Below are 23,471 nucleotides of genomic sequence, written 5' to 3'. Positions count from 1 at the left end.
TGCAAAGGGGGCTTATGGAAAGTGTACCATGATTTTTTGTTGCCCATCAGACTTCTTCCCCTCTAGTATTCATATTCCTTAAGTGCAGAACTTGTTTTGTTTTGGGGTATTTTCCCCTCAAAAATAATTGCAGGAAGTCTGCAGAGGTTCAAGTTCCAGCATGCACAATTCCTCAATTCTGCTAGAGTAAAGAGAGCTCTGTCAGCGTGGCAAGAGCCTAGACTTAACTTTCAACTTTGTAGTTGCTGTGAATAATATTAGAAGTCTTGCAGGAAGACTTAACTGTGAACCACAGTGTGGGGGATCTGCATTTCAAACTCAAGTTATGTCAGTGGCTTGTATTTCCTGCTGAGAAGTACAGATTTTAAAATAACTTTGGAAACTGAAGGCTGCCAAAAAACTAGAGCTGAGATGAACAATTTTTTCATAACTGCATCCTTCTTTTGCTGCAGTTTTTAGACTAGTCTGCAAGAGTCCATGGAAGAGTGTATCCTGTAAAATGCCCTGTAGGAGAGGGGGAAATAATGAATGAAGTGATGTTATATTGCCTTCAGTTTTTCCACTTCTCCCAGATTTTCCCATTTGTATAAATAATTTCAAAATGGTAGGATATAGAATTGATGATGGTAATATGTCTTGTATTCTCTGTGCAGTATGGCCCAGATTTTGTCTCTCTGAAAATAATTAACTGGTCACATAGCTGGTTTGAAACTTGATTTATATAACAAGATGAAACTTAGCCTATTAGCCAAAAGCAGAACTTAATGACTGTTTATATGACTGTTCCAGAACTTATTAACTTTACAGCAGAGTTATTTGGTACTGCTGTAATGAAATCTAACCAACACAGCATCCCACAGAGCATTCCTTGTGATTATTAATTCTATGATTCCTTGTTAGTAGAAGTATGGGGGAGAAATACATTGATGTAGTCTGTTTTGTTGCAGCATACCAACCAAGACCATTTAAGTAGTTAAACTTTGATAACTTGCTGCTTACAGTAGGCCTGTATATGTTCACAAAGTTTTAACTTTAAAAGTTGTTTTGTTTTCTTGCAGTTTTCCCCATTCCATGCAACTATTCTGGCCTCTTGCTCCTATGATTTTACTGTAAGGTACAGTATTTTCTCAACTGGATAAAAATAGAAAGGTGATTTATTTTAATATGGCTTGCAAAAGAAAAGAGTTGCAGAGTGGATATACTGGAGTGCAGTTAATGTTGCTGTCAGATGCCTCATAAGCTATGTTGAAAACGCATGGGTTTGTCAGTCAAAGGCAGCTCAGTCACTCTGCTGCGCAATATCTGCTCTGTTGGATGCTTTCTGCAATCCTTTTCACATCACTCTACTGAACATAGCTGCATCCAGCTGTGATAATGTCTGATAAGAAGGTAATACCCTGTTAAATTAATTTAGATAGGTGAATTCATATGTTTCTGTGACATGTTTTTATTTAGGCTTTTTATGAACAATGTTTTTGTCCTACCAGTATCTGAGGAAGCTTTAGTAGAGTTCCATAGTGTGCATGCTAGAACTCTTTAGACAGTACTTCTGCAAGTTCCCCAGGCTGCTCAGTATATCTGATACTGCTGAGGATCTTGTAGTACTGTTGTTTTAAAGCTAATTCAAAGTCCTAAAGAAGTTTGATTTGATACTGGGATTTCTCTAAGATAGATGGTATCACAAGTCAGTACACTATGAAATATTCCTGAATACCTCAACCAAATTCTTTGATCTACATTTTAATTTGCTAACATGGACTGAATGTAGTAGGCAGTACATTAAGAAATGGGAGAAGCCCTCTTGCCTCCATAAAGGAATGCCATAATGTTATTCCACTTGTCCAAATCATCTCAAGTAATGTCACTTCTGGTTGTGTCCTAATTGGTCTGACACCAGACCTAGCGAGGTTCTGCTGCCAAAGGGTTCTGTTTCTAATTCTCAGTGCCTGTATATGTTGCTAAATTATAAATCTACCCAATCTTCTACCATAGTATCATATAAAGTTGCATCATGAAGTTAGCCCATTAAGCATTGAAGTGACTTGATTGTGTTGTCATGCTCTTCCCCTTCTTGACACCAGCTATATCTCCTTCAGGTTTGGTGCTAATGTGCTTCATGCAGTACTGAAATCTAGTGCAATTTCAGCTCTGACATTTTCATATGTGGAAATTGTCAGAAAAGATGGAGAGAGCTACTAGCTCACAAAGCATCATGTCTATAAATGTAGAGCTTGGGGACCTCTTCACAAAATTCACTCTAGGCATTATTTTTCTGTTCAAAGATTTACTTGTCATTACTAGGGAGAGAGAGCAGACCTGAAGAGATGAAATAAAGATTTTTAACAGTTTTCTAAAACCATTTGATTTGGTATTAGTGAACAAACAGCAGAGAAGGCCAGGTGAAAGTCTTTGGAAAAGGTGTCACAAGCAAAATATTCTGTATAATGGAGGAAAATTGTTGACAGTTGGAAGAATTTGGGAACATCTCTTTTAAAGACTATGTTGTACCTCTACCACATACTGTCATTTTACTTGATGCGCCATACACTCCACGTGTATATACATATACACATCCTGTCATATGTGCACATGCATGTACACCACATACACGTGGGTGTGAATATATGCACACATACACATACATTTCAATTTAAGAGTAAAAATCCTTGATCAGTATATAAAAGGCGGAAGAGAAGTATGGATTCTAGTACATAGAATTAATTATGGATCTTGTTGAATCTACTCAAGGCCTGTGACTTTTTAGCCCCATTTGCTGGAGGGGGCGCTGAATTTTGATTCCTAGAACAGCATGGTATGGCAGCCCCTTAAAAACTGATTAATTTCAGTGTTATTTTAATAGCAGTTTAGTTACGATATTGTTCATTTATATTCTTTGGTGTGTCTGTTTGAAGCTCAGAATTATCTGCAAGCATCAGTTTATAGTAGATAACGGAATAGAGCACAGTAGTGGAACAATCCTTTACTGTCATAGTTCTGTAATCTTAAATGCTACTGAAGCTTATAGTTTAACCAAGCAGCTGCAAATCTTAGTTCAGATTATCAAACTACCCTGTAAGAAGCAGGGGTTTTATTTATTTTCAGATCATACAGCTAGTTTGGCACATAATCACAACTGGATATCTAAAAGAAAAAATAGTAGGTTGAAAACAAAGTTAATAATACTTAGCTTACTCCTTTGCAAAGAGAATAATCATTGAATGTGAGCACTGTAGTCAAGCTACTGAAAAGAAACCTAGTTCACATGCCAGCTTCATACTGGGAGCTGAGAAAAAGAGAATGTTGATTTGAACTTGAGTTTTTACATACCTTGGTATAATGATTTATAATCCCTGTCCAGTAAATGCTTCATTCAGACAAATATTTTCTATACCATTTCCTTACTCTTTGGAAGAGCTCAGAAAAAATGTAGGCTAATTAAAGAGCAGATTGAACAAAAATGAATCATTAAAATGCCAGGAAATACACAAAGTACTGTAACAGTTCCAGAACTACTTTAGGTCTGCATGCATATTGTTAAATGCTATCTCTGTCAAAATTCAGTTTGGAAGAACATCAGTGTCATCTTTTACTGGAATCACCATTTTGTATTTTTGGACTCTTCAATATAAAAAAGAAATCTTGGTGCATTAGTCACAGACAGTGCTCACCAAAATCTAAACAGAAGATCTGATAAATTGTAGAGCTTTATTAAGCTGGTGTCAGGCCAGATCTTGGATCATATTCACAGAAGCCTGTCCCTAAGGCAGAAAGGCAATTTTTGTTAAAAATTGTACTATATTGGACATCATCTCTGCAACACACTGTAAGGTAAACCACTGTCTCCAGCTCTCCATCACTATGTACAAGTTCAGTAACTCTGATCACAAAGAAATCTTACAGGATAAGGCTGATCATAAAATAAACTATGTTTCATTTCAGCTAGGTATCCTTACTAGCCTTGTATTCTTCTTTTGGTACTTTCCTTCAAGGTGAAAAGGTGGGTGTTTGTTCACTTGCTCTTCTTTTCTTATTTTCAAATGGAAAATGTCCTTCTATACCTAAATTTCTTCATAATGTTGATACTTCACTGGAACTATAATGAAATAATCTCTTCAGAATATTAGTGTGGAAATAGGTAGATGTTCCTAGTTAATGCCTAAAGTAGCATCATTGCCCTGATTAGCCTGTATCCAAAAGTAGCTTGACACTAAGCTCTCCTCTGACAGAAGTTTTTCTCGTTTGCAGGAAGAACTCTTACAAGTCAGCACAGGAATTAGAGAATAGGAGCAGGGGGATGAATTGTGTGATACACATGCTACTGTGACTTGTGCCTGGTGTGGTTGTGTGTGAAAGCTAGCATTAGTTGTTGAGTGGGCTTTTATGGAAAGCACCCTCTAAACATCTGCTTCACGCCCACCTGAAAATATTATGTATGAAGACATCTTGTAACCTAAGAGCATTAGTAAAGCTTTCTTGAATAAATATTTATCATAATTTTTTTTTCTTACCCAGAGGGATGTAGACTTGTTCTTTGTGCTTCAATCTGTTCATTTTCATAGACACATTTCCTGGAGTAACTTTTGAACCTATTGAAAGCTTAACTAGTTGTAACAGGAAATGTGTAGTCTAAATTTACAAAGCTTTAAGCTTTTACACATTTAATGGAAACTCATGAGCATGCAAGAGAGGGAAACCCCGAGTACTGCCTTAAGGAAGGTAAGAGCCGTAGCATGAATTCACCACCACAAGTAATCTTACTGATCTGCTAGCTCCTCATCATGCAGCAACAGGGTGCCACAACACATGCATTGTACAGACACTGGAACCTGGAATGATACTTGCTACCTCTTTTTTCCCCAGCCAGTAGTGAAGATGCAGGGGCACTTGGTAAGGGTAGAGTGAGGGTGAGGATAAGGTAGAAGATATGCAGGACAGACTATGTTTGGGTTGGTAAAAGTGGTTTGATCAGGGAGCACAGGTCTTCGTAACACTGCTATGGGTGGTACAAAGTACAAAATCCATAACTTGACAGGCTTTTTCTCTTCTCATAATGTCTTGTTAAGAATAAGCAGTCCACTTATTCTGCACGTGCAATATATGTGGATCTGATGAATTGCATGCCAGATACCCGTAAAGCAAAGAAACTGTAGAGAAATGAGGGAGAAGTTATATTTTTAACAAGTCCAGCCTTAAAAGGCTTAAGAAAATGCACTCATATAGGTTTTTGGGGTTTTGTGATCAGTGCAGATGTGACTGAAATTGTGGCTTTATACATAATATGGGTAAGAATAACATTTTAAGTGACACACCAATGATTGTACAGGCTGTACAAACCTGTGAGGGACCCTAAAAGCCCATGTGATTGGCCCATTTTTTAAGTTCATGCTGCTAAGTCTGTAGATACACTTACAACTGAAGTATTGCAAGCACACCTACTCGTGCTGTGAATGCATCTTCACTTCACTGTTCAGCCATCCTGCTGTGGTAAACAGTGTCTCAGAAAAATTGCATTGCCCTCTCAGTCTGCAGAATGTGGTGGAAGTTGACTGAGGAAAGTATTGCTTGTCACCATGGTGGTTTTGGAAGCTGTGCAATAGACAGTGTTTCTCACTTTGGAGTGCAAAGTTGTTATGAGAACCATCATTAATTTGTTATCAATGATTCTCAGTCCTGAGACTGAACATTTTTTTGAGTTTTCATTAGTAATTATTTATATATTAAAAAAAGGTATCAAAGCTTCCAGTCAGTCTGTTGAACTAAGTTGCAGTACTCTTAATCTCTAAACTGCTTCTTTACAACACTACTTCATATAACAAACGCTATATTGTCCTACTATTTTTTAAATTGATCAAAAGGTCTTTTTAGGTTCTTTATTCATGTCGATCTAAAGTTATTTCCTTTAATTGTAGTTTTCAGTTATGACCATCTGTCTTTCAAGAATTATTAGAGAGCTCTTGTCACAAGGAAGGCTAACACTATTACTTAGGGAAAAAACTGTATTTCCTTACCTTCTTATGAACAAATGTGGGAGGATGAAAATGCTGAAATGGTCTTTTATTCCTCTCTCCTGCAAAATAAGTTGTTTATTTAAGATCTCAGGTACTAGGAAAAAATTAAGAGGGTTGTTGCTATGGCATAGCCATTGTGCTGATACCACTCTCCTTGTTTATGAAGGAGATAACATCTACATATTAAACAAACTGACCCTGCTGGCTCCAGTGTTTGCTATTTTCCCTGAATTGGTTTGAACTTACAGTACTTCCATTGCAGTTGGTCTGATAATGAGCTGTTCTTGTTAAGCATTATCACTTTTCCCAATAAAGGCAAGGCAAAGAGACCTCTATGATTGTTACAGAAGTAGTAAAGCATATAATTGACCCCTGTGTGAAAATCTGGGCTGCAGAAAATTTGATTACAGCTGACAGCCCACAAAATGTGCTGTGCTGTGCAGCCTGTAGACTTTTCTCAGTGGTATATACAACACAAGAAAGAAATAAATATTTGTTCTGTGCCGGCATACGGGGTTTTGTCAGTGTGTTATTATCTGAAAGTTCTGTGTTTGAATCCGTCTTTTCATGGCTGAGGTGCCTTTTACCTCTATTTTAATCCCATCTACTCTTACGTCTCTCATACTTCCTGTTAATTGCATTGATGAACTCTGCGTCTATTGGGACAGTAGCTGGGAGAAATAGAGGACCTCAGAATTGTTATTTTCTAAGTATTTTTTATAAACCAAGGCTCAAAAGAAAAATTTATTTTAAAAATATGTAGTGTAATTAACTGTGTAAGGCAGCTGATCTGTGTAGTGCACATTTGTTACTAAATTATAGTACTAAATTCTGTTTTACAGGAATACAGTCTCAAATTTGACAGTGCGCATGACTGAGATCTCTAAATGAGTGTGTAATTTTTATTTAAATAAAGAGTCCATAGTTAATGATGCCAAAAACTGAGAAAAATCACAAATTGTGCTAATATCTTTCAGGGATAAAATTCCCCAGCCATCAAGAAATATAACAAGAATATTCTAGCCTACATTTTTTCTTCTCTTTTAATAATGTCCCAACGACTGCTCCTTGGTGCCAACTTTGATCTCAGTTTCTGCGACAGGACACAAAGATGGCTTTGCCCAGCGGGGTTTAATTTATGCAAATCAGCAGATGGCTTTACCAGGAGTATGATTTGTTATGTTTCTTAAGTAGATGAGTTTGCTTTTTTAAATACCCTGGCAGCAACAGATTCGTCAATATCTTGCATTATATTTTTGAAAGGGCCTTTCAATTACTTTAATTGTGGTTTGTTTGATCTTTTTCCCGTTCTCTCTCCCTCCTTTATTCTCTCTATAGATTCTGGGACTTTTCCAAGCCTAATCCTTTGCTGGAAACAGTTGAGCATCACACTGAATTTACATGTGGTCTCGATTTAAGTCTTCACAACCGTGGTCAGGTAAGAGCTGGGATGCATTTACTTTTCACTTGCCTGTTATAGGCACTATGGTCATGGTTGGGCTGCAGGACTCAGATCCTGAATAAGTCACCAGATTGCAGTAAGCTTCTGGAAGTGAGTCTGGCTGAATGCTTATCAAATAAACCTCATTTCAGGTCCATTTTTATTTGTGAAGCAGTTCCTTGCATTGGGTAGCAGAGGAGGGCAGAACAGACAAGATTGCAAAATCAGATAACTGAAAGCCATGGTGAGCTCTGGGAAAATGAAGTATTTTGTTTCAGAAGGACGAATAGTAGAGAAGAGTCTAGAATGCTAAGATGATATACAGAGTTTTCTTCCATCTACTTAAAATGTCAAGTTAAATGTTGGTAGTGTTACACATGATGCCTAGGCCTGGTTTGGCATACTGTTTAGAGTACTAGGAGTGGCTTAATCTGTGGCTGAAATTCAAAAACCCTCAGCTATTAAAGTGAATAAGTAGAGCCTATTTTATCAGTAGCCCTTATTTATATACTGGTTCTGTAAGGATTCTCCTCTCCTGTTGCTCCAGTTTTCTGTTTTATAAACAAAGGATTCTTTTTTTGTAGTATGAAATTATTTCTAGACAAGAAACTTTGAAAAACTGAAGGTAATTTTTTACTTTAAAATGAGAGAGCCTTTAGTTTTCCACACAAAAATTACTGTAAGGCTATTAACTGTTCCTAATGCACTATTTAACATGCCAGAGATATAATTTACATCTAGATTCTTCTCAATTCACAGTAAAATGATTTTTTTTTACCCCAGATAAAAATTGTAACATCTGCATTCACATTCTGTTTGGACAAAGTGAATTAAAACCATTGTAATTTCTGCTGGTGAAGGTACACAGGAGAAAGATGTAAGTTTGGCAAATACTTAGCTTACTGCACATGGAACCATTCTAGCTAAATGATAGCTTGATGGGTTTTCTGCCCTGTTGGTTGTTCGTAAAATTCTGTTGCTTCAGTGGTGCTGCAGTAACTATTCACAAGGCCTGCTGTGAGCCACAAGGGGGAAATTGTAAGGCTCAAAAAAATTTTCAAGGTTCAGGTTATTTTTCATCAGTGCAAGGCAAGAATACTTAAAGGCCTGTTGCTGGGGATTGAAACTTCATCCTGAGTGACTGCACAGATGTGATTTAGCTGCACTGGGTCCAGAGAGAGTAGCAAGTATAGCATAGTGTATTTAGGGCTTCACAGTCCCACAGCAGTGCATGTGCTGAGCCCAGTTCAGCTTTCCATGAAGTTGGTGTGGGTTTGCGTTTGGTCTGAATGAAGAGAGAAGATTTTTTCTTTCATTTTATATTGAGAATGTGATTACTTTGACTACAAGCCCATTGCTTCGTGGTAGATAATGAATTGAAAGGAAAATGCACATGCACGTTTGTGTTGAAAAAAGGAAAATGATGGTGTGCATAGCCATGAACACTAGGACTTTTGTGCATTCAGGTGTCTTTTTTCCCATGCAGAAATTCTACAAGTCTGATGTTGGACTTAGTGCACAAATTCTATAAATCTAGGGTGCATATCCTTATTTACTGAGTGCCAATGCGCTTTCCAGACAGAAGTTTGGCATTTGCAACAGCTTTGATATTCCTCTGTTTTTTTCCATTGAGTTGATTTAATGTATTCTGAGGGTTGGATATCACAGCAATGCAAATTATGAATGGGGTTTTTTTAAAAGAAATTTAAAAATCTGTGATAAAATTAAGCTCTCACTAAGCTAAGGAGTGAACACAAGAGAAACATAACCCCCATTTTTATAGGAAGACCCTTGAGTATAGTTTGTTCAGCTCTGAGTAGGACATGGATCTGTTGGAATGAGTCCAGAGAAAGGCCATGAAGATGATCAGAGGGCTGAAGTATCTCTCATACAAAGACAGGCTGAGAGAGCTGGGGTTGTTCAGCCTGGAAGAGATGAGGCTCCAGGGAGACCTTGTAGCACCCTTCCATAAAGGGATCCTCTGAGAGAACTGGAAAGGAGCATTTTACAAGGACACGTAGCAATAGGGCAAGGGGTAATGGCTTCAAACTGAGAGATCATTGGTAGCTATAAGGAAGAAATTGTTTACTGTGAGGGTGATGAGACACTGGAACAGGTTACCCAGAGTTGTGGATGGAAGTGTTCAAGTCCAGGCTGAAAGGGACTTGGAATGACCTGGTCTAGTGAAAGGTGCATGTTGGGGGGACTATTGAACTAGATGATCTTTAAGGTCCCTTCCAGCCCAAATCATTCTATGATTCTATGAACACCTGCTGAATAGTTGTTTCCAGTATGAGCCCTTGGAGTCTTTCCCTGGCTTCTGCATCCATCCAACAAAGATTATTTGCTTAAATTTTATGCTGCTGTTCCCAATAAGTAGCTTCTCTTTATGTCTGTTCTTTATAAATCTGATGATGAGCTCCATTATTTGTTTTTTTTCATTTATTTGCATGATTTGTGATTTTCACTGTTTGCTTTATAAGGAGTTATGACCTCAGATTTGAACTGCTTCTCTCCTCCGGGGAGAAAGAGAAGAAGGATCCAGGGAGAATGCAGGGTATTTTATTTATAATGGACAAGCTATTCATTTATGCTCAAATTAAGTACCAGTCGGGTCATTAACCTTTGCTTTCATTCTTAATGATATCTTTTGTTGTCTAGACAGATTATGTTTTCTTTGGCTTTGCACAATGATCTTCAGCATTTTTGAAGTATTTTTTTACTCATCAAGGAAAAAATTATATGCATTATTGAAAGTGTTCAGAATAGATATTGTGATTAAGCAGCTAATAATCTTGGAATCACAAGACATTCCTGTGGAACTGATTGAGCTTTGAACAGAACCCTCAGGCAGAGAGTAGGTACATGCAGGCAGGCTGGTTCTTGTGCTAAGGGAGGCAACATGGAAAAAAATCTGGTCATAAGGAATGTGAAGAGACCCACTAGTATTAGCTAGATGAAACAGTAAACTCCTTTGTGCTTAATTAAATATTCCAGTATCTATTTTGTATTATCTGCCTCTGTAAAGTAGGTGGTTTTTGAAAGCTTTGAATTTTAAAAATCAGATGTTGTTTGGTTTGGGGTTTTTTTCCTCCACCATAATGTTAGTATCAGATTCATGGAAATATGAGACAACAAACAAACTTCAGGTGCATAGAAAAATGTGCATTTTGCAGTGCAAAGCGTTAACAGAAATGATCCTCATGATATTCATTGTATTTCTCTGTTAAACTGCAAGTGCTGATGTGAGAGTTTGCCAGGCATGTTTTCCAGGAGAAAATACTCCCTACTCCAGCTTTCAGCCAAAGTAGCCTAGGCACACACAAGAACAGTGACAAGACCCTAAGCACCAAAAATCTGTTAAATTTCTGATGTTGTGTAGTATTAAGAACTGAGAAAGTCTGTTTACCTTGTCAGCAACATTAAGAGTATGCAGTTTCTAAAACCAGATAGCTCTTTCTAAAGTTTAGGGATAAGAAAAACAACTGAAGTTTTGTTCCTTGTATATACACTAGATAGACATAGGATGTGTGTAGGGACTAAAAAATGGTGATCAGCTATAAAACTACTCCTTGTTTGGGGCTGGTAATGCTAGACCATGTAGTGGAGTTGTGCTCTGTAGCTCACTGGATTTCTTGCTTCTCTCCTTATATTTACTTTTCCTGTATGTGATCTGTGAATGGTCTGATGAATAAAAATACTATACTCCTTTAAGCCATCTCTTCCTGGGATTTTGCTGTGTTTACATTCATGTTTACATGCTGTAGGTAACTTCCTTTGGCGTTACTTGCGCAGCTTTATTTAAAAGCGGCCTTTTTCTTCTGTTGTAGGTTAAATGCCATATGGGAGTCATGAATGCATTTTAAATATCTTCAGGCAATCCATTAATGACACAGATAAAAGTGCAGATCCTGTAAACATTCTCTTTTTGTCTTGACTCTGAAATTATTTCCTTAAGTATGTAAAGAATAGAAAATACACCTGTATAATGAGTTTCTTTAAATACTGGACAAAAGATACCCAGCCCTTTCTGTTGCAGTTCTAAAACAATTTTGCCTAACACAAATGTAAAAAAAACTGACACTCTTAATTTTGACTGAAAATCTTCTTTAGCTACATCTCACATCTGTTCTGAACTCTGTAATGCAGCCAGTGGAAAGTATAAATTACTGATTGCCACTGAGTCAGGCTTTCTGTTGTGCTGCTGAGAACAGGATTAAGTATCTAATGGGAACAGGAGAGGAATCTTTCAATTTCTCTATACTTCTGTGCTATGAACAAGGACATTCCTAAACTGCAAGAATACATGATTTTCAGTGGGAGTGATGGCAAGTGGTGTAGGGGAGCACTTGGTATGTGAAAAGCACATTAGACATCTGTGACATGCCAGATCAGAACAGAACTCCACAATTGTACCATGCTGAGGTGCTCCTTTTGGAAATTAAAAATGTTCAGCTCCAAATAAATGAACATTCTGACATTCTCTAGTTCAAAATCATCTGTTGTCTGAATGCTTGCTGAAGTCTAGGGTCTTAGAATAACTTGTGTACAACACACGTGGTGATCACTTAGGATTTGCTTCTACTGTGATTGTGTGTGTTTGGATCATAATTGCAGTATAAAAGGGCAGCTGTCTGTGCAAATAGCTATTTCTGTCAACAAGTTTGGGAGGAAACTTGTTTTCTCTAACCTTCTGGCTATAATTCTCCTCCCCATGCAACCTGGTGGGGTCGGGGTGAGTGAGCAGCAGCGTGGTGCTCAGTTGCTGGTGGGCATTAAACCATAACTTGCACAGCACCCCATATTGTGAAGACAGTGATGGTACCAGTGTGGTACCCATGGCTCTTGTGCTCTGTGTTACACTGGCCTTGTGATTTGGCCTTCCCAAACTTCCACTCTTCTTCCTAAAGCTGTGGGATGTCACCAGCATGTTCTGCCCAACCACTGTCTGCTCCTTCCTTGCACCTGGCCAGTGGTACTTAGAGCTAAGAAGAGCTCTAAGTCTGCACCGGTCTGCTGATCCAATGGAACTGATGGCATCCTGCATCACTAAAATTTTAAAGCTGTAATTTCTTACTAGCTGGAGGGAGCCATGACTAAACTATATACACTTGACCTGCATGCCCTGAAGGTAACTTGAAATCTAGCTCTAAATTCATCCAGCTTTATGGGGAAATTTTTGATCATTGTCAAGTTTTAGTGTGCAGGTTTGTTCTGCTCATTTTCTTTGTGCAGCTTTTGCAGTGTGCTGCATTAGCTGTGCCAGCACAGGAAGTAGAAGGGACAGGAGGGGCTGCAAAAGCTGGCTTAAGCAGTATAGCCAAATATAAATGCAGATGATGTCTTTATTTTGCTGTTCATTTAAATTAATTGTGGATGTTCAAGAGGCCCAGAAATGTTGATTGTTCCATATAAAAGTGGAGTTACATCTTGTGGAAATGTACAGAAGAACAGATACTCTCTGCTTTTTTTCTTTTGATCACTTGCTCTTATCTTTTGCACTTAATTACTAAAGACCTGATAGCTTCCACCCAGCTGTTGTGGCTATGCCACTGCTATAATTATAACACTATCTGTACTTCATTTTAGTCTCTCCTTATGGTCCTTCTCCAGGATGCTACTGAAGTTAAGCAGTTTCTTTGATTCTTTGAGATAAAAAGAACCTAATTAGCTAATTTCAGAGTGGATTTTTTCCGTAAAATATCAGATTTCACCAGCTGCAAGTGTTAAACCAATCTGAACACCTTACTGAATTGGAGGGGCTAAAAGAAGGAGATATTTCTTAGTGGTGCTTACTGTATGTCTTTCCCAAACTGTGAAAATTAAACTTTCACTGTGTAAGTCAAAGCCAGGCACTCATGAGTAATGGTCACTATGTGCCATTATCAGCCAAAATTTCTTTGTGTTTTGAAAGGTTTCTGTCAGGCATCACGATTTTGAAAAAGCTGCAAGTGTTTGGAGAGGAAAATCCAGTTTTGATACTTAAGTACTGGGAAGGATGGGAGACAGTACTTTCTTACTCAGTAAATGTATTGCTATTGCTTGTGCATTTTATTTGGTGCAGGGGCTTACAAATACTTGCTACTTCTGTGAGCCCCACCTTTTACTCAGTGTAGTGGGTTCTGTTGAGAAGTCCCAGTGAATTGCAGTAGTGAAACTCAGGGAAAGACAGCAGGATGTTGCAGCTGTTACTGAAAATACTGTTTGGCTTATGATTATTTGTGATTATATCCCAAAAGGAAGGAACTGGACTTAACTCTGAGCTGAAGGATGAATTTGAAGGTCAAATAGGGTTTCATTAGAAAACAGTTTCACTGATGGAAATTGACTGCATTTGGGGTCACCAAGGTCAGTATCAGCACAGAAAGGCATTTTGCAGTTCCAAAGTACCTTCTACAAAACTTAAAATTGATTTATCAATTAAACCAGTTCTTGGAAGACTGAGTTGATATCTTTCTCCTAATTTTTAGAGTACAGAGGAATTGCTACCAAATCTGTGGAGATTTCAACAATTTTTTTTCTAACCTGCAACTCACATCTCCATTTCCATTACAATTTACTGATGAAAGGACACTTGGAAGGTTTCCATTTAGGAATGAGTGGCATGACTTCCAAGTCATCTTCCCATTACCCATGTCAGAGCAACATAACAAATGATGAGACAGCTCTTGACTTCTTAGATCAGTTCTTTGTGACATATCTTTGCAACATGAAAAATAATGCCCTTCAAGTATTTTATCTCTTTTTTTTTTCCTTAAGAAAGAAACTGATTTTTTAGCAGCATTTGGAGCATCTCTTTCTGGTAACTCTAGTTTTAACCTAGATCTTTATAAGAAATTCTGTTCTGGGGTATGTTTCATTTTGTCTTTACTGGAAATAATAATCAAATCAAGGTGTGTTTTCCTAAAAGTAAATTAAAAAAAATATTGGTGTTACTGCACATGGAAAATAAAAAATTTTGTTTGAAAACTCCCATCTGAAACTGAAAAGTTTCAGTCTCATGTAAAGGCTGGCATCATGCAGTTCACTGTGGCAACTACTAACCAAACAGGCCACAGTAGTGGTCCAAATTTTCTAGAAGAAAATAGGTATTGAATGAGTTTAAACTCATGCATGATCCATTATGCACTTGACCAATTAGTTTTAATGTTCACCTGTGAAAATAATTTGATGAGTAGCAAACCTAATATTTTACTTTATCTTCAATTAATCTCCATCCCACAAGCTTAGAGGATGTTCAGGATCCCTCAAAAACATGTAATAAGGATATAAATAGACCATTAAGTTCTGTTTGAGAAGACACAGAAGGTAAGAAACTAAAAGAGGAAAGGAAGCACAACTAATGAGAGTCAAGAACTGGGGTTTTTTTCTGCTGGCTCCTCTACAGAAAAAAGACAAGACAGGTCTCATTTGAAAATGGGATGGGGAGAAGCTGAGAATGGGTCTTTCTCAGGCACATTTACATATTATCACGTGATTCATCATGAGCAGTCTGAAACTCAGTGGCACCAAGATAGTTCTGGAGATATTAATCTAGAGAGGGCTGTACTTTGTTCTGATTAAACCCTTTCATAAAGGGTAATTGAACTCTTAAGTTTTTAGTTGTTCTTTTGAATATATTTAATCTTGATTATGCTAGCAGTTTTATTGTGCTTTCAAGTACTGAATAAAAAAGTTAGTGGCTAACTTGGGAGTTTTCTCTTTTTCTCTTGCTTCTTCTGAAGAGTAAAGAGGCAGAATGTCATGCAGGTAATTGCACTAGACTGAACGGATTGCCCTCGGGTGCTGGAAAAGGTCTAAGTCTATTGCAAGGCAAGATGATTGTGATGAATAGGAAACAGAGGGCCTGTCAAGGGAGTAAATCAGTTAGTGAGTCAATGGAAATGGCTCTGATAAATGAATGGATGTCAGTATTAAATCAGTTGGTGGAAAACATTATTATACTCTGGGACAAGGATAAACATTTCAATAAAATACAGGATAGCTATTTTAGCTGAGTTGAGCTATGATTTCCTAGTCAAGCAATTAGCTTTCTGGGATGACTGCAGTTTTTTTGTTTCTTTGCTTGTTTTTCTGGCTTCACTTGAAGAGAAATACAGTGATCCCCATTTTTTGTACTTGTTTTTGTATCTTTGCTGGCAGATAAATTGGCAAGATATTTATTCTGCAGTAACAACAGTATAGTACCTTTAGTATGTATGTCGGTGCCACAACTTTGCTGCTGAAAGAAAAGCATTAAAGACAATTAATGTGTCATTTTGTTAGACTGCCTTTGTTCCATGTAGCTTTACTTACAATGAAAATTACCAGGCTTAAAACGCTTCTTCTATTTGCGTTATTTCTTGATGTAGTTTACCAGTCAGTGAAACAGAGAATATTCTTGCTTTGCAATTAAGCTCTAATTATTCTGCTCTTCCCTGCAGCTTGATAGTTAAAAGTTGCTATAGTAAAACTGCATTATATAGTTACAAGAGTATTCATAAATGATAAAGTTGCATGACATACAAAAATATGCCATGCAAAATAGTCAATATTATAAAGATATTGCAATTTATACAGTTCTTTGCAACAGAAATAAACTGTCTTCTACTCTGTTGCCATGTCAGTTAAAAAAAACCACCAAAAAACTATGCACCCTCTAAAAACTGAAATCAGTGAGATTTGTTTGTATCTCAGAGTAAAATTTATCCTCAAGACAGCCGAAGTTTTTTATGTTTTTTACATTTTTTACAAACTTCCGTCCCTCCATGCTCCTAATGGAGGGATTTTTATAAGTTGTGCAAATCAAGTGTGAGTCCATTTTCAGTTTTTCTTTATCTTCATCCCACCACAGGAGGACTTTCTTCACCTGTCAGTAACATCTCATTTATCAAAATGTAAACTCTAGGAACTTGCCCCTTTTTGGATGCTATATTTATTTAGTATGGTGTGCTGGATGAGCTTTCATCCCAATGAAATTTCTCTCTCTGCTTTAATATTTAAATTAAGTTGCATTTAGTTTATTTTTTTTTTAAAGGCTAAAGAATGTATTTTTTGATAATACATACTTTGAAGAATGTATTAAAATGGTCATATGTCACAGGAGAACTGACATTTCTTAAATACTTTTAAAGCACTCACATTCAAGATCCCATGTTCTCCTCTTCTGGAGAAAGGCACACAACTGTCGTACAGCTGTTGTAAGACCACTGTATAAGACAGGTCACAAGATAAAAGGCAAAATGCAGGGAGAAGACATTTTGTAAACTGATGCAGTTGCTGCATGAACAAGTCCTAGGATTCATCTTATCATTTGTGTATGAGACAGTGACAATCTCTGAGCTACTGCAAAGGGGCACATGGCACTTTCCATCAAAAAATGCTGGCTGCTGCACTCCTAGCTTACAGTTGCCCCCTTTCTCTGAAAGTCTTGCCTATACTTTGGAGAAAGTAAGGAGAAATGGAAATGTCATTCATTTTTTAATGTTCTGCCATGCCGCAGTGTCCCAGTTTCCCATTGATACCTGTGGTCTGTACTTCAGGTGTGTATTTTCATCAAGGTTTCTGGTATCAATATTTCATTATACACTTCCGGCTGCACAGGAGAGAACTTGATTCCCTGTTACTTACTGTAGCTTTTGTTTTCTTCTTGTTGGCTGGCTACATTTTACATTTTCTCATTTCACATGATGAGTCGGGCAACTTATCGCATGTGATCCTTTTCAAACTCTTTTAATATCCCCTGTTTATTTTTAGTGTTGCTAGATTAAATGGTTCTATACCTATATTTATTCAGAGGCCATTAATTCAGGGACATTAATTACATTGATAACAGGTGGGAATTCCCATGGGATTTTTTCCAAATGTTATTTTTGTTTCTTGTTTCTTTACAAAAATAGAAAGTATTGCCTATGGAGCACTGATCTGTAGCGGTGGAGAATAGTAAAAAACCTGCAGTTTATGTGATTGCCAGCTTCTACACAGTAGTGGAAAACTCAAATTTTCTTTTTGGTATGATTTGAGAGACTGCAATGCAGCAGAACATTATGCTACAGAAAGCTCTATTATGTCGTATGAATAGATAGACATATTGTCAAGAGTTTTTTTGACCCATTTAGATGTATATGGAAAGCACTTCAAATAACTAAGTAGAACCAGCTAAGGAAGCAATGAAAATGAATAATGGTGCAGTGTAGTAAACACAAAATGGGCTAATTATAGTCTGAAATCAAATACTGTAGTTGGATTTCCAAATTTTTAGTGTGCAGCTGTTCATTCTGGCTCTAGAAGAGAACAGGAATTGCAGGCTGCAGCAGAAGGAAGCTTGTTGTGCAGAGGATCCAATACTGTATCTTTTGTAATCCCAACTGGAAATGACATTGTAAAGATAATGCAATATGGTTTCAGCCAGATTTGCTGGCATTTATTTGTGGACCTCCTCAGCTTTTCCTCTTTAGGTCTCCTCTTTCTTCTATTTGCCTTAATTCTTGTCTCCTACAATATTTTGTGAATATGTATCATACATAGGTCATCCTCTTGAGTAATTCTCAATGTGGTTAACCCTTTCACTTTGTTACAGACTTTGAAGTGCATTTTCAGTTAATTTTCAAACCTAAAGTATTCCATAGTATTTTTCCTTGGAGTCTTGTTATTTATTAAGATCTTTAAACACTATAGACTTAGGTTAACTTTCTGGGTTTCTGGTTTAAGTTCAAGCCTTCATCGAGGATAGAGCCTGGGATGATGAATTCAGAAAAGTTGTGGTTATACTCAAATCAGTCACCGTGTTTATAAGATGCCTTTGTCACAAGTGGCACCGCTTCTTATTAGACTAGTGGGGGTCTAGGTAGTGCTTGGAGCAGCACTATGGTCCCCAAATCTCAATGATCAGCAAATACACATCTCTCTTCTCAACAACAGACAGGGACTTCATAGCTTATCAAGCATGAGACTGAAATTCTGGCTTAATTCTTCAGGAAACTTCCTGTATAATTTTGTTGAACTCTTTTGGTTTTCTATTCCTCAGCACTAGACATTAAGAAAATGTTTATAAAAAATTTCTGTATCTGCAAGTATAAGAAGGTTGCTCAGATCTGGTAATGAAATGTTTAGATATTATGGTGAAAGGATGCTAAGACTCTATAAAGAGAAGAAACATGGCAGGGTCTGGACTTTTGTGTGTCCTTCCTTAATTTAATTTTCAGTTACATTTTTTTGCCTGTTTGGAACAATCAATTGAAACCCAAAGGTTTTCCTGCTTTCCTCCTGAGGAGTATGAAAAATAGGAGGTTGTTAATTTTCATGTTTCTCAGTAAAGTTAAAAAAAAAAAAAAAACAAAAAACAAACCAAAACCAATGTAGTTCTTGTATTATTTTGAAGCACTGTAAGTCAGAGTACCAGCTGATACTAAATTCACAATATGCATTAAGTTCCCTGTGATTTTTGTAAAAATTACACTTGTGAAGGACCTAAATAGATTTTGTTTGCTTTGTAGGTGGTGGACTGTGCTTGGGACGAGCTAGTCAAGATCTATACTCCATCGTGTCTGGCAGTTCCTGTTTAGAAGAGATGATCTGACACGCCAGGAACCTTTCTCTCTCTCCCCACAACCAGACTTGTGCTAAAGCGTCAACAGTGTCACTAACCTCAGTGTCTCTTTATAAGTAGAACTGCTTGAATGGAATGTTGTGCACTTGAACATGTGGAGACTTCAGGTCTTGGTTTACTGTGCAGGTAGTACTTGAGCTAGCAAAATGTTCCACAGCTACTCAGAAGCTGAAGAGTGGCCACAGCAGGTATCAGTGGTGTCTTCAGAGCTGAGTAACCAACACGAGTTTGTCATCTGTCTGGCTAATGATGAGAGCAGAGGCCTGAATCTTCTTGTTCCTTATAAAGGTTAAAAGAAACCTGCAGTGTATTTTGAGATGTCACTGTAGAAAAGAAAAAAAAAATGAAAAGAGAAAAGCTTTTTACTGTAAAGTACTGTAATGTCAACTGAAGTTTGTATCACCCAGATGCATTTATGTTTTACTGTAAGTCATGTTGCATTATTTTCTTTTGCAATATGATGCATTTACTCTTGATCGACAGTAAATGTCATAGTTTGTAGCCAGCTGATTTGTTTGACCTTTTTGATTGCCGCTTCACAAAGATGGTAAAGATTATTCTCATATATTTTTCCTTTAGATCTCTTTGAGTAAAACAGTTGATGAAGTTATGTAGAAAGATACTCTGATAATAGAGAAAATGGTTATGAAAAAATGAAATACATACAAAACTAATTGGATCACAATCCTCAAGATTTAGAGATTGGGCAACCATCTCTTCGATTAGACTTGTCTTCTATTTTCGCTTAGAAAGCTCTTCCAAGAAATAGAAGTGGATTGTGGCCATAAATCCAGTGTTTCTGGGCCTGTGGCAGCCTGGCCAAAGTGAGAAGCGATGTCCAAACCAGTTGACCTATATACATGCAGATTAATTGCATGATATAAGCACAGCAGATCCAATATGGCCAAACTATTGCAGTCACTACAATATGCACAACATATTCTAGGTATGTTGAATACTTTGCACCCAGTTTGACCACTCAGCCCACATGCTGGTACTTCCATCTAAGTTTTCTGGGGCAAGTAGACATGTTCAGACGTTACGTTTCTCCACACACCTCTGAACAGTGTTTTAGGATCAAACTGTGATAGTACTCCTGCATTCATAGCCTTCTTTCCTCATTTCCTGTTAGCCATTTTTTTTACCTTCTTAAAACTGTCTCCTTTCTGCTGTTAGCCTGTCTCAACTCCCACTACAATCAAAAGACTCTTTGCGGGTTGGGTCTTTGCAGATCTCTGGTCAGGTTTTCATAGTGCGGTGTTAATAAATGCTCTAACCTTCTCTGCAGCACTCATAGATCTACCAATAGCAGACACTGCCAGATCTGCTGGGTGCTTTGAAGCAATGAAGGAAAGAATTCAGCTGAGCTAAGACCTGCAGTTTGCAAGGAAAGAATGATTGTTCTATCTTGGAGAAAGAGCCAGGTAACTAACAGGTAGCCACAGGGAAACATGCATATATTGATGGGGTATATAGGGCTGGACAGGAAGAAACTTTCTTCTACAACATGACAGTTTGGATCCCAATTGGATCCTGTATTTTTCTTTGTCAAATGCAAACTGCCCCTGGACTGACATCTTTTTGAGTTGAATTAATAACAAAAAATAGATTTTGCCTTTTTTTATGACAGTGTGCTGTACCAAATCCAAACCGTTTACTGCACTTTAACTCTGTGTGCTGAGGAATAATGCTAAATAAAGCTGTGCTGCATGCAGCTTTCAGCAGTACCATGGGCCATAAAATCTAATTTTAGGCATTAAAATTGATTATTTCAACTTCAATAGTTCCTCCACTCTTCTGTTGTATCTCCCTTTTCTGCTTTGATTACAAGTTGCTTGTCTGAGTGGAACATTTTAGTGGCAGGTGTGTATTTTATATGCATGTTTCTTGGGGGACAGACAGAGTGGGTTATTCCAGAATGCTGCCATAGCCTATTGGTTGGAAGGGAAAATTTAGAAAACCTAGCGCAAGGGGAAAAATTAGGAATTCTGAACATGCACACTCAGCACATGGATTAAATCTTTCCTCAATTGCCTTCTCTCCCTTCATGTCCTGGTTAGCTGTTTCCAGATTTATTTCTCTTGAAAGATGAGTGCATCCAGAAGATGCACATAGTAAATAAAAACTGTGGCCTTTAATCTTGCTGTGTGATCTTTGAATGGTGAGAATGTGCTGTAACATTTCTGCACTGTAACAGAAAAAACAATTTGGCAATAGTTGTTGCTGATTCTTAATTCTCAGGGAATATTTGCTATAGTTGTTTTGAAGAAATACTTCTTATTTTCTGACCAAAATACTAGCTTCCAATCTTATTTTTCATTTACTGAAACAGTTAACAACACCAATCTAAAACATGTAATGTGTTCTGCTTTCAAACTTGCTGCTGTGAAAGATTTTGTTTTATTTAAGTCTGGATTTCTCTTTGGTTTAAGAAACACATTGATTAATCAAGTTCTAAAGGTGTGGATTTGTTGTTCTGTAATGCTATTAAATTAATTGCACACAGTATCTTTGGCTATACTCTTGTGTTCACTTCCCCAATTAGGAAATGTTGTTCAAAAAGTAAATGCTGTGAAAGATATGAGAGCATCTTCTAAGAAGAATATCATAACCATGGTTTATTTCATGTATGAATACTGGGTGATGGTCACATTTTTCCTCTGTACTGGTAGAGACCATACTTTTGCAACTTTTCCTAGCTGTGTGCCCCATCAGATCTTCATTTTCATAAAGGAAAGCTATTTTAAATTATTCTTTGTGTCTGCTTGTGCAGAGTTTGTGTCAGTGATGAAGTGATCTCTTTTCTTCTAGCCAAGTACAGTGCTGGCCTCAAATTTTGCTGCATAAGCAGGCTGTACTGTGCCTTTCAGCAGTACTGCTCAGCTGTGCTCAGGGTCATGGAATGGGGAATGGATACAACGCTACACAGTTCTTCCCTGTTAGACCTGATGGTTGCATTAGACTCTAATTAAGGCAAATTTTCCATTAAACATTTTATAGAGGTCTTTATCATTTTTGTCCAAGAAGCCATTATAAAAAATCTATGCCCTTAGGAAGACACCAATTTGCTGCATTTTTTTTGTCTCACCTGTGTCATTGTAGCTAGGTGCAATGCAGAACTGAGCATAATTTCATTTAAACAACGAGAGTTAGGATATCGTAGTCATCTCATACGGGTAAGGAACCACAGAGCCATTCATTGGTATGAACTGCCTCACTGCCAGGCCAAAATTTAACAGTGAATGTATGAACTGAGCAGCCACTGTTCCCTCTGGACACATGAACAGCCAGTGTGGGGAAAGTTCCTTCACTACAGTATCACCTCTGATGATATCTCTCTGTGCTTTATTCAACTCCTCCCCAGTAAAGACCAGGAGAACACTTTGTGTTACTGTGGAGTGGTGGAGAGGCTGTGGGAGACTAGTACTGAACCTGCCCTCAATCCATGTTGAGAAAAGGGTGGCTTGTCAGGGGACAACAGCTTCCTCTCCACTTCCCTTTCCTGTCTATAGACAAAATTAGGAGTACCATGAGTGGTATTGCAAGAGAAGCTGCCCTTACAGCACAGGTGAGTTCCAAAAGATAGGATTTGGTACTTGAACACTTGACTTTCCAAACTGAGTATAGGTGCAGCCTCGCTTTGAGTTCTCCATTTAGTTCTGGGCCCCACAATTTAAGGAGGATGTGGAGGTCCTTGAATGCATCCAGAAGCATACCTCAGAGCTGGTGAAAGGGCTGCAAGGCGTGTCCTCTGAGGAGAGGCTGAGGGCTTTGGGCTTGTCTAGTTTGGAGCAAAGGAGACTGAGAGGAAAACATCATCCCTTTCTCATGCTTCCCAAGGAGGGCAAGAGGATAGAGAACTGCTGATCTCTTCCCCTTGGGACTCAAGTGATAAGATGTGTGGGAATGGTTCAGAGATGCGCCAGAGGAGGTTTAGACTGGACATTCAGAAGCATTTCTTTACTAAGCAGGCATTCAAACACAAACAGGCTTCCTAGAGAGGTGGTCAATGTCCATCCAAGCTTGTCAGTGTTTAAGAGGCATTTGGAGAATGCCTTTAACAACATGGTTTAATTTCTGCTCAGCCCTGAACTGGTCAGGCAGTTGGACTAGGATGATCATTCTACAGTCCTTACAAATGAAATAGCCTATTTAAATTTTTGTTTCTGATACATTTGGTTTTGTGTTTCAGTGAAGGAAATATTTAGCCCCCAAAGCAGTTTTTCAACCTGATACTGTGCAAGGTCAGACATTCACTTCTCTAGTGATAATTTCACTGGTGAGGTGACAAAATTGTTTCTGCCAGAGGATGCACTCAGGTATAGTCCAAATTACTACAGTATTTCCAGAAAGCACAGTCTGATTTTTTTCCATCTGCACTTACCTGGCAAAAGGAGTTGTTTTTATCCCATGTGCAAACACTGACAAGGTGATC

At 37.8% G+C, this 23,471-nt stretch overlaps 1 protein-coding gene across 1 annotated transcript in view; it reads left to right on the top strand.

Moving 5' to 3' along the window:
* The window catches only part of PEX7 (peroxisomal biogenesis factor 7), a 42,693-nt gene extending 20,907 nt beyond the window's left edge, over positions 1-21,786 (top strand). Inside the window, exons 8-10 of the mRNA XM_041423855.1 lie at positions 1,059-1,114; positions 7,347-7,446; positions 18,924-21,786. Of these exons, the coding sequence (XP_041279789.1) occupies positions 1,059-1,114; positions 7,347-7,446; positions 18,924-18,992 (225 nt within the window). The 3' untranslated portion in view covers positions 18,993-21,786. The remainder of the gene's footprint in view (positions 1-1,058; positions 1,115-7,346; positions 7,447-18,923) is intronic.
* The last annotated feature ends 1,685 nt before the right edge of the window (positions 21,787-23,471 follow it).

This window comes from Onychostruthus taczanowskii, unplaced genomic scaffold, assembly GCF_017590055.1.
Source record: "Onychostruthus taczanowskii isolate IOZ18803 unplaced genomic scaffold, ASM1759005v1 scaffold8, whole genome shotgun sequence".
In the NCBI taxonomy this organism is placed as follows: domain Eukaryota; kingdom Metazoa; phylum Chordata; class Aves; order Passeriformes; family Passeridae; genus Onychostruthus; species Onychostruthus taczanowskii.
This window is presented reverse-complemented; position numbering and strand designations above follow the sequence as displayed.